Below are 17,037 nucleotides of genomic sequence, written 5' to 3'. Positions count from 1 at the left end.
ATTTTAAGAATTTAGCCGGTGTGTGTGTGTTTTTTTTTTTTTAGCTTGCTCTGCTCAAAGGCTTTTAAAGACTCCCCTTAATCATTAATGCAGACATGGAACATTAGGATGTAATCCTGGCAACTGCAGGCGTTGGGAACTTTCCAAATCAATTTAGTCTGTAGCCAGTAGAGCTGCTTTAAGGGGGGGCTTTAGTCCCAGATAGAACATCAAATGGCAGAGACAGGCCCATGGCAGGAAGTTTGGATCCAGCCTCTTTTACATCCTAATATTTACAGCCATCAAAGCGAGAATACTGGTCAATTTATTGACTGGATTTAAGAACCTTAAACAGCACTTTGCTTTTTGTTTTTTTAAATGTTCGACAGGGTGTTCAAGCCGGGTCAGGCGCAGACAAGACGCTGCGTGTCAGAATAATTCATGAACTTCTTTGTTGTCCTCCTTGATCTATGTCTGGGGAATTGCCTAAATTCTGCTTTGAATGATGGTTTCTAGACCGTGTCATAGCAGCAAGGTTATTATAGAATGATTTATTTATTGAAGCTTACCGCAGAAATTACCCATGGAATTGCATCTGCTTTGTCATCAGTGTATTCATACAGACAGGCAGAATAGCAGACACTAATTATTCGGCCGAATGCCGCAAATAATATGGAAGTTTAATACTAACTGTAGGTTTTCCTAATTGAATAAGCAATCTGTGGCTCATTGTTTTTACTGCAACATGGATGAATGCTAGACTCTGTAATAATCTAAGAAGAAAAAAAATCTTAAAGACCTCATATTATGCTCATTTTCAGGTTCATAGTTGTATTTAGAGGTTGTACCAGAATAGGTTAACATGGCAGCTCCTCTTTTCACCCTGTGCGTTGAGCTCTCTGTTTTCGCTACAGAGTGAGGCATCTCACTTCTGTTCCATCTTTGTTGGGAGGCGCACATGGCGCAGTACCGAGCTCAGCACTTGGTAGTTAAGGAACATGACTGAGCGCAAGGTTCTTGTTCATGTCTTTATCTCGCTCATGTCTTTATCTCTCTGCAAACAAATGTGTGTGGGTGTTTGAGGATTATGAGCAGGAAATGCTTACACTACAGTAGGCTGTGCCTTCAGTGAGCCTCTCCAACTATACTCCAACCCAGGCACTAATGATAGTAATAAACATTCTGCCACTCTCATCATCTCGCCTGACAGTACACTCAAATGAACACGCAAGCTCATTTGTTTGAAAAATGAGGGTCTGGGATGATCTGCTTTTGTTGTCATTTATGATCCCTGACCACGGGGGGAGGGGGGACATTTCTTATGTTTTCCATGTTTAGAATAGATTGTTTGGGTAAGAGAGATATCAAAGAGGCTCAGTTTAGACACTTGAATGAGGTAGACAGCAGCATTAGTCATGGCTGTCAATAGCTTTGGTAAGTGCCCTCAAAAGACCCTGATGTGGTATATTACTGCATATCTGAAAACTGAAATCCCTTTACCAATGCAGATGTATTTCATTTAATGTCCCGCAATAACCCTAAGTAAATAAATAAATTGTATAATTCACACGTGACCTGCATTCCAAATATCCAATTGCCTGAGACTCTTAGCATGGGCTCACATCCATTTGAGATTGAATATATGCAGACCTTATAATATAGTTTTATATTTCGTCTCTGTGCCTAGCATGGGGTCAGACACAATTTGGCAAAGATGTCTGTGGCATGATGGAAATTGATGTCATTCAGTTAAAGTAAAAGGGTCTGTAACCGTCTGGTTCTTTTAATAGCAGCGATAAGCGGAAATTGCACATGCTGTGGTTTGATAATGTTCCATTTAGAGTGGGAGCCATAAGAAATTAGCGGATAAATTGAAAAATATTTTTGCAGAATAGCGCGACTCTTTGTGATATCTCTGCGAGCCTCACGGTGCAGTCACTGAGTGGAAGAGAAGAAGAATGCATTTAAATTGGCCGGAGTTCTGCATATTTTGGCATACAGTGGGTGATGGTTTTGCACAAATCCACAGTTAATAGGAAATTGAGGGCATACCAAACAGGAGTAAGAACATAACTTGAACAATACACAACATGGTTTAACAAAAATGTGTAAGCCCACAGTGTATTCAGACAAAGAATGAGGCAATACGAAATAAAATAAGGCAATGTAGTGCAATAAGCCCAAGAGGTGTCTGAAAACTCAGAACGAGAAAATAGTAGTTTGACACTCTAGGAGTCAAGAAACAAAAAAAAGGCTACACAAAGTTTACCACTGATGAATATGCATTACTATGGTAATGTAACGCAATGTGGGACATTTAATAATAAAAGGTCTAACGCAGCGATCGGTAACTAGCGGCCCGCCAAAGCTTTCAGTCCGGCCAGCAGAATAATATTGAATTCAGAAAATGAAGAAGAAAGAAAATGCACTCTGATATTTAGCATTTCGAGCATTCACAGCAGATAACATTCCACAGGGAGAGCTGAACCCACCCCTAGTTTTGGTATTGCGAAACTAACGTTAAGTTTTATTTATTTTATTTTATTTATTTATTTGACAGGGACATTGTACAACAAATGTGTTGCACAGACCAGAGATAGCTACAAGCTAATTTTCATCTGTATTCCCTGGGCAGAGCCAAAGTGACAGCAGGTATATACAGTGGATGATGAGCATTCCTACTAATAAGTTCATTCACAATATAAAATACAGATAAAATACAAATACAACACCTACACAGGGATCACCTCAAAAGACATGCAATTTCAATATTTACAGTATGTACAATTATTATAGGTTTTCTTTTTTTATTTTTATTTTCTTTTTTTGTCTTTTTTTTACTTTTATTATTGCCTACTAAAATTTTAACAGTACCCTAGTTTACCAATTTTGTATTAATGATCACAAATCTGACCGTTAAGTCACGCTTAACTGGACAACACCCGGGTAAACCAGACAACATTTCATGCAGCTTCAAGCACAATGCGTTTGGATACAAGCATTGCATTTTGGAAGACAGACGGGATTCTAAACAGCGATGCCCTTGTACACACACGCACAGCTGAGCCGAGAGGTGTGTTTTACACCACGCAGCACGTGTACCTGACTGGGAACGATACCGGGAGGATTATAAAAGGGCCGTTGGCGCAGATGAACTTGCGCTACGCTCGTTACTGTAAGTACAATAACACCTCCACGATTAAAAAATAAATGCTTCTCAATGCCGACTCACCTGTCTACAGGCATAAACATGTAGAAAGCCATGTTTCAATCTGCTCTGTCTGCTCAGTCCACTCTTGTCCACCACGCTGTTTTACGCAAACACGGCTCTACTCTAAATAGCGAATTTTTACAAACGAGCTAAAACAAAAGCTGTCGGTTTGTAGTCTGTTTATCTTAGTTTGCCACGAATCTTGCAATTTGGACAAGTTCTTGTAAACTTAACTGCTGGCTAAACGAACGATCCTCTCCACTGGAGCGGTAAATCTATGGATGTATTAGAAGACCAAAATAGATGCATGTGGCTACTTAATATGCACGTGAATGACGTCATCGTCATGTTCGTGTTCGTGTTCTTCATTCTTGATGATGATGCCGGTTGTGTTCTTTTGCAACAGCATGGTTTCATTACAAATGAGTAGCCTGCTTATCAGTCCATTCGTCATTAAAGCTGGGCTTTTCCACGTCAACCTTTCGCTTCAGCCTCTTTGACAGTGACATGTTTACCAGACAACAGGCCTTTCTTTCTGCAAGCGTTTTCCACCAATCAGGACACTGCATACTACAACATTTCACAGACTTTAACCATCACTCCTCCGTGAACTGCCTCCTAGTCTGAGATCATTTTCTAGTTAAAGAGCCAGTTATCATTATGGAGTTTCCATGTTTTTTAGGAGTTTGCTCACACTAATGCATGTAAAAAAAAAATAAAAAATATAGCATTAATTTAGTAAGAAAGTGAAAATATCAAACAAGACTAGGCGTATTAGGTATACATAAATACATTTTATTTTCTTTATTTGAAAGTCCGGCCCTCGGAGTGTCTGCTTAGAAAAATTCTGGCCCTTGGAAAAAATGTTGATGATGACCCCTGGTCTGAAGGTACTGGGTCAAAACATGGTCAGATACAAACCAATAATAGCTATGTGAAAGGCACTTAATCAAAGGATGAACATCTCTTGCTCTGAAGCCCAAACCTCATTATCTCAGTCTTGGCTGGCTATCCGATGGTATCAGTGTTATCTTGACAGATCAGGCATCCGGCACATCTAAGCTGTGAGAAAGTTCCTTGGTCTATCATCTGAGCTTTTGTTCCTGAAACCGCTCAACTTTGCTCAAGAGTAAGGCAGACAGAAACACACTATAATAAGGCTCTCTGAAGTTAGACAGTTATCTATTATATAGATCTGAACATTACTACTACTACAGATTTTTTTCCCCTGCAGTTACAGCGGAGGCCACTGCAAACACTGCCGCCATTGTGCCATCACAATTATTGGGCTTTAGAAAGAATCTTTGGACTCTTTGCTGCTAGGGCTGGGTGTCGCCACTGATTTCCTGAATGGATTCGATTCTGATTCACAAAGTCTCGATTTCTGATTTTGATTGGATTTAATGTCTAGTTACTGTAGTGAGGGATATTTCCGTTACAATACCAATTTAGCTTGGATATGAATGAGATTCTCAGAAACCCTCTAACCTGGAGCATTATTAAAAATATTAATGTTGTTAAGAATTGACCCCAAACATAGACATAGAGATAGAAATAGTGCTTTCTTAAGTGCAGAGGGTGTGATGCATTTCCCCCACCAAGGTATCGCCTAAATTTGGATTGGATTGTTATTTAAGAATGACATGGATACCAATATATTCACTCTAGCTTTAAAACCGAGCCTCTAAAAAGATCCATCTCAGGATTTTATGAATCAATATCGGATCGCTCAACGGAAAATTGACCCGACCTCTCGGCACCAGGAACGAGCACCCAAATGACTCCGAGAGGTCCAAACAAACGGTATCATTCAGGGTGGCTTGCTTAAAGGAGGATACAAAGAAAAAGTCCAAATACCGGTGTATTCCCCAAGTCATTCCTGAGCTTAATTGTATTCAAGTCATACACTAGAATATGCTATTATACAATATTGGATCAACAATGTGAAACGGTCTGCAAATCAAGCATTTCAGCGGGCAGTTACTTTTAAGAATTCAATTATGTTTGCCCAGATGATAAATACTTGCAGTGTTCTAAAATAGCTAAGGGAGTTAAATCAAGTGAGTTTGTTCTTTCAGGCAGTATCTGCAGGTGTCTTTGAACACAGGGCGGTTATGTATACTTGCATAGTTAAGTGATGCACAGAGGCAGAGGGGGGCTCAGAGAAGTTAATCTGAGCAAACAGAAGAGGGAACTTTGTGTTAGAGCGAGCAGCTTATAATAGGGGTTTTATTTGAGTCGATACCCACGTCGATTAACATTGTATGTTAAATATGTAATTCCATATACATCAACTAAGGCCATTCAGAGGATGGTTGGGGCTTTTTTAAAGTGAACTGCATACTCTGCTGTTTACCATGAATCTTTTAGACATGAATGAACGCCGCTAAGATTACTTTGAAGCGTTGCAAAACCCTGTCTCGCAGTGTGATAAACTGCCGTGCAGTGTTTTGGTGTGTGGTAAGCCATGAATGCATTAAAGCGGCCTTTCTGAATCTCATTTCATCATCTCGCCAGTACCTGAAGCAATAATCGAGTGCAGCACCTTGTGTTTTTTTTAAAACGTGTTGCTTTTTTTCCCCATGCTTAAGACGTGCTAATAAGCAATGTCTGATTAGTTACAGGACTACTGGATTTACAGCAATGACGATTGTGAATGTCCTGATAAATTTTTTGTTCCCGATTCCAATCAGAGTTCTTTTAATATTGAGTATCTGCTGATACGGACTCCGATCTGAGGTTATATTTTTCAAAAATGATAAATTATGTCAATTATTTTACAAGAGAAGCCTTATCATTCTGTTGGAGTTGTAGTTTGAGTTTACAACATTTAAAGAACGGCTTTTTTTAATGCTAAGGCCATATGGTCAAATTTAAATATTTCTTTATACAATTGCTGTTAAACAACCTCTAGATGACAGAACGGTACTTTACTTGACTACAGCTTGAGTTTCTCAAGGTGCACCTGAATGCACCATGAGGTTACGATGTGCACTTGAATGCACCATGAAGTCTTGTCGGTGTGGTTTCTCCGACATCTCCCCGACTTTAAACATTTTAACCGTGTTGAACCCTTGTGTTGTCTTCCCGTCAACCTTGAAAAAAAGCACTTTGTTTTTGCTTTTTCCAGCGTTTTAAATTGTAAAATTTTTCTTCTACACATTTTCAGCGCTTATTTCTATGTCCCATATTTTAGGATATAAAACAAAAATTGAAAACTGGTCAATTTGACCCGAAGTCAACACAAGGGTTAAGCCAGGTACTTACTAACAGGAGGCTAACGGTAGGCCAACGTTACCTTCTGCCAAGTGTAATTTTAACGTGACGTGAAGGAATGCTTCTGTTGCCTGTAACATCCAGAGGTCAGCGCAGGCATTCAAGTGGCACCAAAATCTCTTCTGGAGCAAGTCAAATGTCATGTTCTTGGGGGCAAGTACAAGTCATAAGTCTTGCATGCACCTGAAGCAACACACACACACACACACACACACACACTATGCAGTGTTTTCTCAAAGCATTTTTGTAACAAGTAATATTCAATTAGTTTACAGGAATTACATTCAGAGATCCTAGCAATGTCTAAAGTAAAAAAAAAAAATCCCTGCTCATTTCCAGGGTACCAGCCTCCAAATATCTTCAAAATAACATCCAGCCCCTCGTGGGTAACTTTTTTTGAAGAAGAAGAAGAAGAAACGTGCGCACCAACAGAATGGAACATGTAGTCTTATTTAGCAATTTAAGAGCGCCAATTCTACTAATGACCAAATGTCACGAGCAGGCAGCACTCATCGAGCTGAAATGATTTCCAAATGATTTCCAACACGTTTGTGCAGTTCAGAGGATTTGTGAATCTGACTTGGAACTTCACGAAAGAAAGCAAGAGATGTTTAGCATGATAATGAAAAACCTTTTTTTTTTTTTTTGCCCGTTGCCTACCAAAAGGTGTGTATAGACACATTCAGAGGATTCATGCTCCGTTTGACGTTGCGACACAAAACAACAATTTCTAAAACTCTGCATGATTCCCACACGTAGGAGCACCAAACAGATTTTAATTTTTTTCCCTGCGCCTCTGTCCAACACTGTTAGACAGCCAGAGGAATTGCATTCACCTTATTCTGCTCCCAGCATCCACAACAAAATGTCAAAACAGTCCGACTCATTTTCCGCCGTATATTTCTGCCACCTGTGTAAGTGGTTTGTAATTGGAGAAACTGACACACAGGCAAATGGCGAATGTTGCCATGGCCACCTCAGGAGACCAAACAGCTTCATCTTGTAGACACTCCATCTCTTGCGCTACTCAGATGCGATTAGGGGACGGAATACAGACACGGAGAGAAAGAGGCCTCCATGATGGATCGCCATTCCGTTTCATTTGTCTCGTTCATTTTTCATTTGTTTTGGCTAACTGTGGAAATTGGATGCATCTTAATCCTTAAAAAAAAAAAGATGACAAAGGTTCCTCTCTGTCTCTTCCTCCCTTTTCTTGTTAGTCTGAGTGGGGGAAAAAAAAAAACTAAAGCAATATCCTCGATGGGAAGCTGTGTACTGTGAATGATGGATCGTATTTGACAGTTTGAGGCAAGCGATTCTACAAAAGCCACAATTGCAACAACTGAGAGGATGTCCAACTGTGCCACCCTGTCATCACGAATAAAAGCCAAAGCCGTTGACACCCTAGCTTTGTGGCTAGTCGGCTTTGGAAAGGCTTGTTGTTCGCCTGTGAGACGCTTTCAGCGTGTCACGACTGAACAACGTTGGGTTGGGAAAGCAGGAGGCCACGTTGTTGAACAAGATTACACGTTACATCACCCAAACTCTCCCACATTCAAAGACAAGTGGTGCCGTCAGCAGGTTATCAAAACGCGTACGTTAAGACACAGAAAATAATAGATTATCATAATCAATCACCCGGGCTATCTCTTGATACCATCATCGCTGCTTGTATCCATTCAACATCTTTCCATGACTGCCATATCATATTTGTTTTCATAATGTTTGCACTACCAACTTTGGACAGCTCATTTCCCCCGAAATTATAGACCCATCCTTATCTTTTAATAGACTTCTCTTTTACTCTCGGCACCGTTCCCTCCGTGCGTGGAAACTTGAATTATGAATAAAACTCTCTTAACTCGTCTCTCGGTCTGCTGCTCTGTCCATTACTCGTCCTCCGCTCTTCTCCCACTACAGTTTAAGTGTTTATGCCATTCTGCATAGCATTTTGAAGCACCTATTCCTCCCGCAATAAGCTTTTTCTTGTCTCCGTCTTGCTTTTCTTTCTGCTCTTTGGTTAAGGATTACACTCAGGCTGCCTCTTCTTATCCTTTTTTTTTTTTTCTGCCATATTATTCTTTGGTATTGCCTTGAAACTCTACTAAACGGGTCAAAAGAAATAAAAAATATACATCAAATTACACTCGGGAGTAGCCAGATTCAGGCCCATCTCTACCACATATTAGTGAAATGAGTCAACTGACAAAAACAACAACCATTATTATTTAGCAATGTACCCGACTCAGAACTTTCTCAGTCGAATCTGATTTTAGCTGATCAATACAGATATGAGACTATTTGTTCCTTTTATTTTAGTTTTTTTCTTCAGGTATCTATTATCAAGCAACGCTTTATTGAACTGCCAGACGGGGTTCTGCGGGACGTTCAGGGTCACAAAGACGTTTACGTATTGAACAGTCCTTCCAGAAAAATGCTGAGTTTTTTTGTGATTGTTGCGGGCAAAAATCCTTGATTATGCGGGACGTTTTCTTAACAAATGCGATGGAATATGCGGGATATTTATGCAATTTTACGCAATGAAATTGCGGGAACTTTCAAAAACTGCGGTTTGATGAAAAAGAGAAAAAAAGTGATTCCCCCAACACCCTGCTTTTCGATGATGTTCACGTCGCGTAATTACGTCACAACGTTCCCATGGCAACAGGGGAAAATGGCTGCTCTTGTGTGAAGTAAACGCAATATTTTTCAACTTTCTGCTAAGATACAGTATATGTGACTTTTTTTGCAACGAAAATGCGGGGATTATGAAATCATGCAACCCCCGCATATTTTGCGCGGAAATCTGCCATTTATGCGGCGAAAGTGCGGCGTATTTGAAAAGATGCGGCCCCCGCATAAATATGCGAACTTTGGCTGATTATGCGTTGAATTATGCGATCGCATAATCGCGTTTTTCTGGAGTGACTGATTGAAGTAAACTAGCCAAGTTAGCCCTCCTAGCTAATGCGTGCTAACTACTGTAGCTGAGGGTAATAAAATAAAACCACGGAGGCTCCGCAGTCTGAACCAGCGTGAACCAAGACGGCCAAGGCACTTTTATTTTACTCCCGTCAGCCACGTCGGCATCGCGATGCATCGATGCCGAGTCGGTTCATTCCAACGCCCCTGCCACCCATGTTGTCGCCCTGTTCTTTCTGAGAGAAGTGACCATGTAGGCTTCCTAATCTCCTAATACTCTCTCTCTCTCTTGCAGGTGTTGCTGCTGTTGTGCATAGCGGACTGGATGGTGCACTCCATGTGGCGGAGCGGCAAAGATCCCGACAGCTTTTCCATCCCTTACCTGACAGCTCTGGGTGACCTGTTGGGTACCGCCCTGCTGGCGCTCAGCTTCCACTTCCTGTGGGTCATAGGAGACCAAGACAGCGATGTGGGCGACTGAGGCGGTGATGGCGCGAAAGCTGCTCCTGCTCCTGCCATTGCCCCGGCTTCTCACTTTTCCTTAAGCCTTGTGGGAATGTTGGTGCCCTTCTCTCTCTGGCCAGCACATTCCTCTGCTTCACTTCACTTGACCCACATGATGGTTTGGAAACCATTTTCCTCCCCCTCATTTTTTTTTGTTTGTTTGTTTTTTTGTACATACAAAAGACATTATATTCCATAAAATTTTGACTTTTCTCAGTACAGATTTTTCCTCTGCATAGTTTGCACCAAAGCACTTGCATATTATATATCGATGGTCTTGTCAAGAGCCATCACCCACAGCGCTGAGGAAACCTTTGCTGCTGCGTGCTGTGGCGTTCTCTGCCAGCCAAACGTCAAAAAAAAAAAAAATCTCTTTTCTTGGTGTGTATTTTTGGGGATTTACCACGCACCGTGTCACAAACTTTGTTATCTGCCTTGTGTAATACAGCTTCGCAACATCAAGGCAGTGGAGGGACACAGAGACGGCTGGGATGGAGGCAAGAAAAGTGAAAAGTTTATCCGAGGTCAGCTGAACACGCGCTTTGAACTGCCACGTTAGCAGGTCTACACCAGCACCAGGGTTAGACGGGAATAACACACATTTGTAACGATGGCTGGAGAAGTCGACATTTCTTCCTGCGTCTACGTGTTTTTATGGTTCCGTTTTCACCAAACTCAGTTCAAGCTCTATCCATACATCTCTCCATATTTTTGCCTTTTTTTAATATTTTGAGTTCTCCCACACTGTTCTCTGCAAGGATAAGGCTATACCATTGTTCCTAGCTGCATGTAAGCCAACATGCACGTGTGCAGTTCTGAGACATTTCTGTGTTTTTTCTTTTACGTTTTCTAACCTGATTGATGTTTACATAGGGACGTAGGAACGAAAGTGTCAAAATAAAAATCATTTGATCATTTTTAAGTTAATTTAGTTCATGTTCCAATGCCCCGCTCTTGATCAAGTTTAGAGCCCAGCAACGGTACCTGGGATACCATTGTGTTTGCCAGACACATCGGTTAGTCCTCATCCTAAAAGTGAAAACATACGGTTTGAAAATACAAACAAGTATACGAGCTGAACAGTCAAATAGTGTGTTCATATTTTGGAATGAAATAACATTTACATTTTTCTTGATCGTTCAATCTAACTGGCTCTACAACCGCAATGCAAGAACAGTGCTGTTTCTTGATTTAGTGTTGCATGTCTTTCATGTCGATGATTGACTGGTAACTGACAGGCCGCTGTCGCCTCTCTCTTTTAGCATTATATCATGCACGTAGCCACCACATGTTTCAGAAGAAGAGTCAGCTGGAGACAGCAGCTGTGTTTCCATCCACTTGTCAATCAAATTATCTGAAGTCCGTTCATAAACATTTGTGCGCATAAAGCCGGTGAAAGTGCGTTTCCATTAAGCGGCTTTAAAGCGGCTAAAAACGTGGGCATAATGACGTCACGTGCCGAGACATTTTAAGGTGATTCCGTTTGTTTTCGCACCGAATCGCGCAACGTTCAAGCTGATGATTGCGAACAAAGTTTGCTCGCCAAAATGGATCGCGCCGTTTACCTACGAATGATTCGTATTGCACAAGTTATAACAGTGCTTATGTGCCAGCTGATAGCGACATATCAAGTTGTAGTAAGACAACGACGACGCTATCAAAACATCGCTATGATGATGCAGGTAAACGGCAGTAACAATCTCTAAAATAGCCATTATTTTTCGGTCTTAAATTAAATTTAAAAAGTCTCTCGTCTCCTCGTGCGGGTGTCTTTGTTGACACCCGCCATGTCTGCAATGAAAGCGGAAATACGTGGCGGAAATGAAAACAACTTTATGGCTGGTTACAACCGTAAAATGTAATCGCAATTCATTATTTGTTCGGCAAAGAAAGTTTCCATCAGTGTTTATCGTGTAAGCTGTTTACCGATTAAGAGAAAATCCGATGAGATCGAACGTACAAACTTTGTGTCTATATCCAAGAAATTCAATCGAATATTACAGTTTCCATAAGGCATTCTTCATTAGATAATACTTAATTTGCATAAAAACGTGTGGATGGAAACACGGCTAGTGTTTTAAAGCAACTCGTGAAGTTAACGTTAGCTTAATTAGCTATATAGCTAGCTACAGCGCACCTACAGCGCAGCGACATCTGCCATCAGATGTCCGTCAGCAAAACCAGCGGACCCTAGAAATGAGAAGCTGCTCTGGTCCAAAATCAAGGACCCATTTTTTCAAAGAATACTATGAATTTCTGTTATTATTGTCATATAAACGGCATATGGCTGTGGGAGAACGGAAAGCTACAGCCGTAGCGACGGGATCTAGGTAGAGCAGCGCTAAGTGAACGGTTAGTTATTGCTTTGCATCGACCAAGCCACAGATACTTTTACTTTCATCTTTTCAGCCTCCTATTATATAAATGTCAACAGCACTTTTCTCTCATGTAAAACAAACCATGAAATCATCTGTATGAAATGTCAACCTCCTCATTAATTTCCTGTTTTTTTTTTTTTTTTCTTGCCCTCTCTGTTATGGTTTTGGTCCGGTTGCGTGCACGCAGCAGGAGCACTGCGCCAGTCCGGCCGGAAAAATTCAAACATTCCACAGTGGAGGTTTCACATGCTGTTTGCAGCGCATGTGTGCATAGTATCTACATTCATGCTCACAATTAATCCGCAGCTTTCATGTTATAACTCATTTCAGACTAATCAACATCAGTGTGAACACAACCTGATTAAACACCAGATTTCATTGGCTTTTTCAGAAGATGCCATGTGTTCAAAAGGTCAGAGAAAAGTGATCCAGATAAAGCACCCTGATTGTTAAATTGGTCGTTCTGACTCCTGGAGAAATTACATGGGGGGGTGGGTTGGGGGGGGGACAAGCTTACTTATCAACTCCTAAATCAAACCTTAATCCGATAACTCGGCAGCACATTGCGCGCATGGCTCTTATCAACTCCCAATGTGTGCCTCTTGAGATTCACTGGTTCCTCTCTGTCATGTCATTAATGCAAATGTCTTTCTGCAGCATTGCAATTCTGTGCAATGCTTTCCTTCTGTACTCCCTTTCAGTTCTACGACGATGACTATTGCATTTTTCATTCTAAAATGATGTTTTAATTACTGGCATGGAACTATTTCTAGAGATCAAAGTTGTCAGCATCTAGAGGGTGACATCAATTTGGTTCAAAGTGGATATATATCCCTTTTTGGTATGAAACCTTTTACTTGCAGTTGTGGCTCATATGAGCCGAAAATGTCTAAATAAATGTTTTTGGAATTTAGAAGCATCTCATTTCTGGTTATTTTTGTTGAAGGGTTTAGCTGGCAAGTGGCCGCCCTCTTATCCACATGGACACACGCCGATAGTCATTACTGCATTGAAAGGGAAAGACGGCCGTCACATGACCTCTGAATGCAGCGGATGAAAGCTTAAAGTGCTCATATTGTGCTTTTTGGCTTTTCCCCTTTCCTTTATTGTGTTATATATCTTTTTTTGTGCATGTTATAGGTTTACAAAGTGAAAAATCCCAAAGTCCACCCCAAAGGGACTTACCATCTCCAACAGAAAACACTGTTCACCAACTGCTCCAAACAGCTCTATTGTAGTCCAGCCTTTACTTCAGAGACAAACGTGGGTCACTTTGAAACACACGTTATAATGCTCGCCTAGCTGCTAGCATGGCACGCCCTCATACTCTGCTTCTGACTGGCTAGTAGTCCTTACCTAGGTACTGTCAGGGCACGCCCTCATACTCTGCTTCTGACTGGCTAGTAGTCCTTACCTAGCTACTGTCAGGGCACGCCCTCATACTCTGCTTCTGACTGGCTAGTAGTCCTTACCTAGCTACTGTCAGGGCACGCCCTCATACTCTGCTTCTGACTGGCTAGTAGTCCTTACCTAGCTACTGTCAGGGCACGCCCCTCATACTCTGCTTCTGACTGGCTAGTAGTCCTTACCTAGGTACTGTCAGGCCACTCTATATCTCTGCTTCTGGCTGGCTAGTAGTTTACGTAGTACTGTCAGGGCCATCTAATAAAATAACGGCTACACAGCTCCTTAGCAGTACCAGAGTTAGCTACAAGCTCATTTTCGTCGTCCCTCATCTGTATCCAGCCAGGGAGGAAAAGCAGGTGCTATGATTGAAATGAACAGTAAAAAGTGTGCCTGAAGTAAGCCAGAGATATTATCTACGTTCTCCGATGGTCTCCATGACAACACGACCAGGCAATGTTCATCCTCTTCTCTTGACCTCAGTGTTTATGGAAACGTGCATTTCTGCACAGAGCTCAGACGTACGCCCACCTCCAACACATACAGTAGTTTCCCTGTAAAAGCTGGTGTTCCATCGCAGGGAAGAATATAACCCAACTATCAATCAATCAATCAACGTTTATTTATATAGCACTTTACAGTAACTAGCAGGCATCCAAAGTGCTTCACATCAGAAACCAAGAATAAAACACCTATCATACAACATATCATACAATGAAAAGAATGAAACATAGAAAACAGTAAAATCAGAAAAGGTTACATAGAAATAGGAGAGGGAAATTGTCACACAGCTACTACGTATTAAAAGCCATTCTAAACTGATAGGTTTTGAGTTTAGACCTAAAAAGAGCTACATCTGTAATCGTCTGATTATCGGGGTAACTTGTTCCAGAGTCTCTGGGCAGCAACCGCAAAAGCCTGATCACCCCCCCCTCCCCCTCTGTTTATACCTAGACCTTGGGACTTCTAAAACCAGTTGATTTGAGGACCGCAAGGACTGGTTGTGCTCACGCAGGGTTAAAATCTCGGACAAATACTCTGGGTCCAGGCCGTTTCAGGCCTTGAAAACCAACAATCAAATCTTAAAATCGATTCTAAAACGCACAGGGAGCCAATGTAGGGTGTAGAGAACGGGAGTGATGTGTGTACGTCTAGATGTATTTGTCAGAAAGCGATCAGCAGCATTTTGTACAAGTTGAAGTCGTGAAATGGAGGTCTGATTCAGACCAACATCAACTATTCTTTTATTTGATGCTGTACTGGGAGCGGACCAGTTGGTTGTATCCTAGTCTCGCATTTCCAGACCTTCCTCCACAGCGCTGCGGAGGAGGGTCTGGTAAAAGTAAAGTAAAAGTAAAAAAACCTTTGATTATGAACTTTATGGCCAAAGGTGTGTTAACGTTATCTTCATCACCATTGTCGTCGGGGTGGTCATCATCCATGACACTATCAGTCATCGTGCTTCCTCCTCCTCTTCTTCTTTAGTTTTTGCCGCTTGGCAACAAACAGGCATCAGGTCACCAACTGGAATGGAGGGTGCAGTATCTTGGCAATCTTGGAGCAATGATTCTCCAGACCTGCTTTTTTCCAGTGTAACACATTTCTTCTAATTTTATTTTGTAGTAACGAGTAACTAAGATGCTTAGGGGAAATGTAGTGGAGTAAAAGTATACATTTTATTCAGGAAATATAGTGGAGTAAAAGTAAAAGTTTCCGGAAATATAAATAACCAAGTAAAGTACAGATACGTGAAAATTCGACTTAAGTACAGTAGTGAAGTATTTGTACTTTGTTACATTACAACACTGGTCCCACCTTGAGGAAGGCTCAAGCCGCCACGTGTTGTATTTTTGTGTATTTTTGATGTCTCGTCCTATTTATTAAAGGCCTTTTATCACTTTTTGTAACTGTTACAATAATTATTTATCAAGAGATGGACAAAGACACTGACATCGTCACAAAGTTAGTTTACTTGCAAGTAGAGTCAATTTGCAGCACTTTTACAGCAAAGCACAGAAAAGCCCTCTACAGCAGCTTTTTATGATTATTATGAAGACATAATACAGAGTCGATGTCGTCTCCTTTATCTCTGGTCAGGTAGGGCATGTTCAGCCCTCAGGATCATTCCGGGCTCCAGACAAGGATAGTCAGTGGCGCCATGTTATCTTGTGGGAGTGCAATCAGCAGAATACGACATTCCATGCAAACCGTTTTCAAATGAACAAGACAGTAGAATGTAAATCTTCATTTTTCTCAACAGTAACCAACCTTGAGTGCCTGGACTTGATTTTTTTTTGGATGACTTTTTTTGGTCATAATTATTGAATGTGAATGCATTCCCCTTCCACGAGCCCTCGGTGGTTAAAGGGATCCCAGGAGCTCTCCTGCCTTGATCGTGAAAGCAGTGGCGAGCGCTCGGAGAACAAAGTGACACGAGGCAGGCTTCAGTTCCCAAACTTCTAAAGGTTTATTGAGACACACGAGGGTATATGCTTTTTCTAACAATCCCTCCATTCACTAAGATGACCTGAGAGTTGAAAGCTCCAGAGGAAAGGAGGATTGGTTCAGGGGGTCGGTTCACACGGATGAATCTTCAGGGAGGAAAACAGTGGAACAATTCATCTTTGCTCAGAGATTTTACAGAATGGAATGTGACATATTTACAACAGCACTTAACACTTTTCAAGACTCAATGTTGCGAAAACATTTTGGTCGGTACTCTGGTACTCTGTCGGCTGCACTGAGGTTCTACGGCACACCGCGAATTCGAAAAAGCCGACTTTTTCATCATCATTCATGGATCTTGTGATAATTAAATATCCTCTTCCGTGACGTAGAAGCAGTAGCTTGTACGGTCGCTCACTAAACAAATTCCGAGCGTTACGTTAAGGGCTTTGCAAAATATAGCGACATAAATATCTTGCGTAGAAGTCATTTATCAGCCGATCTACTGTATCATCTGGACTGGATCCTGCCAGAGAGGCAGAGCCAACAGGGCTTTTGGGAAGCAGGTCAACTCTGCACTATACATTATTGAATCCCTACTTATTATTCATTCATTCATCTTTCAAATGTATGCACAAAATTGGGCAGCAAGGAAGGGCCCACCCAGGTTTACCCGTCCCTGCGTGAATGCTTCCAAGTCCTTTGACTTGTCAGGACTTCGGGGGCTCTAAAAGGTCCGATACCAAGCACCATAAATGTCAGTGTTTCCCCACCAGGACTGTATTACTGCAGTGTGGAGAAGGCCATGATGGGACAGAGAATATTTACGGAAAAACAGAACTGAACTGTTAACTGAATAAATCAAATTGGAGGGACGTGGACTCTTGACCTCGGCATTCCTGAAATCCCGTCTAAAGG

General features: G+C 41.4%; 1 protein-coding gene across 2 annotated transcripts in view; it reads left to right on the top strand.

Moving 5' to 3' along the window:
- Positions 1-13,183, top strand: part of slc41a2b (solute carrier family 41 member 2b) — a 57,031-nt gene extending 43,848 nt beyond the window's left edge. For both annotated transcript variants that reach the window (XM_039791522.1, XM_039791521.1), the window contains exon 11: positions 9,684-13,183. In XM_039791522.1, the coding sequence (XP_039647456.1) occupies positions 9,684-9,869 (186 nt within the window). In that variant the 3' untranslated portion in view covers positions 9,870-13,183. The remainder of the gene's footprint in view (positions 1-9,683) is intronic.
- The last annotated feature ends 3,854 nt before the right edge of the window (positions 13,184-17,037 follow it).

The sequence above is a fragment of the Perca fluviatilis genome, chromosome 23, assembly GCF_010015445.1.
Source record: "Perca fluviatilis chromosome 23, GENO_Pfluv_1.0, whole genome shotgun sequence".
Taxonomy (NCBI): domain Eukaryota; kingdom Metazoa; phylum Chordata; class Actinopteri; order Perciformes; family Percidae; genus Perca; species Perca fluviatilis.
This window is presented reverse-complemented; position numbering and strand designations above follow the sequence as displayed.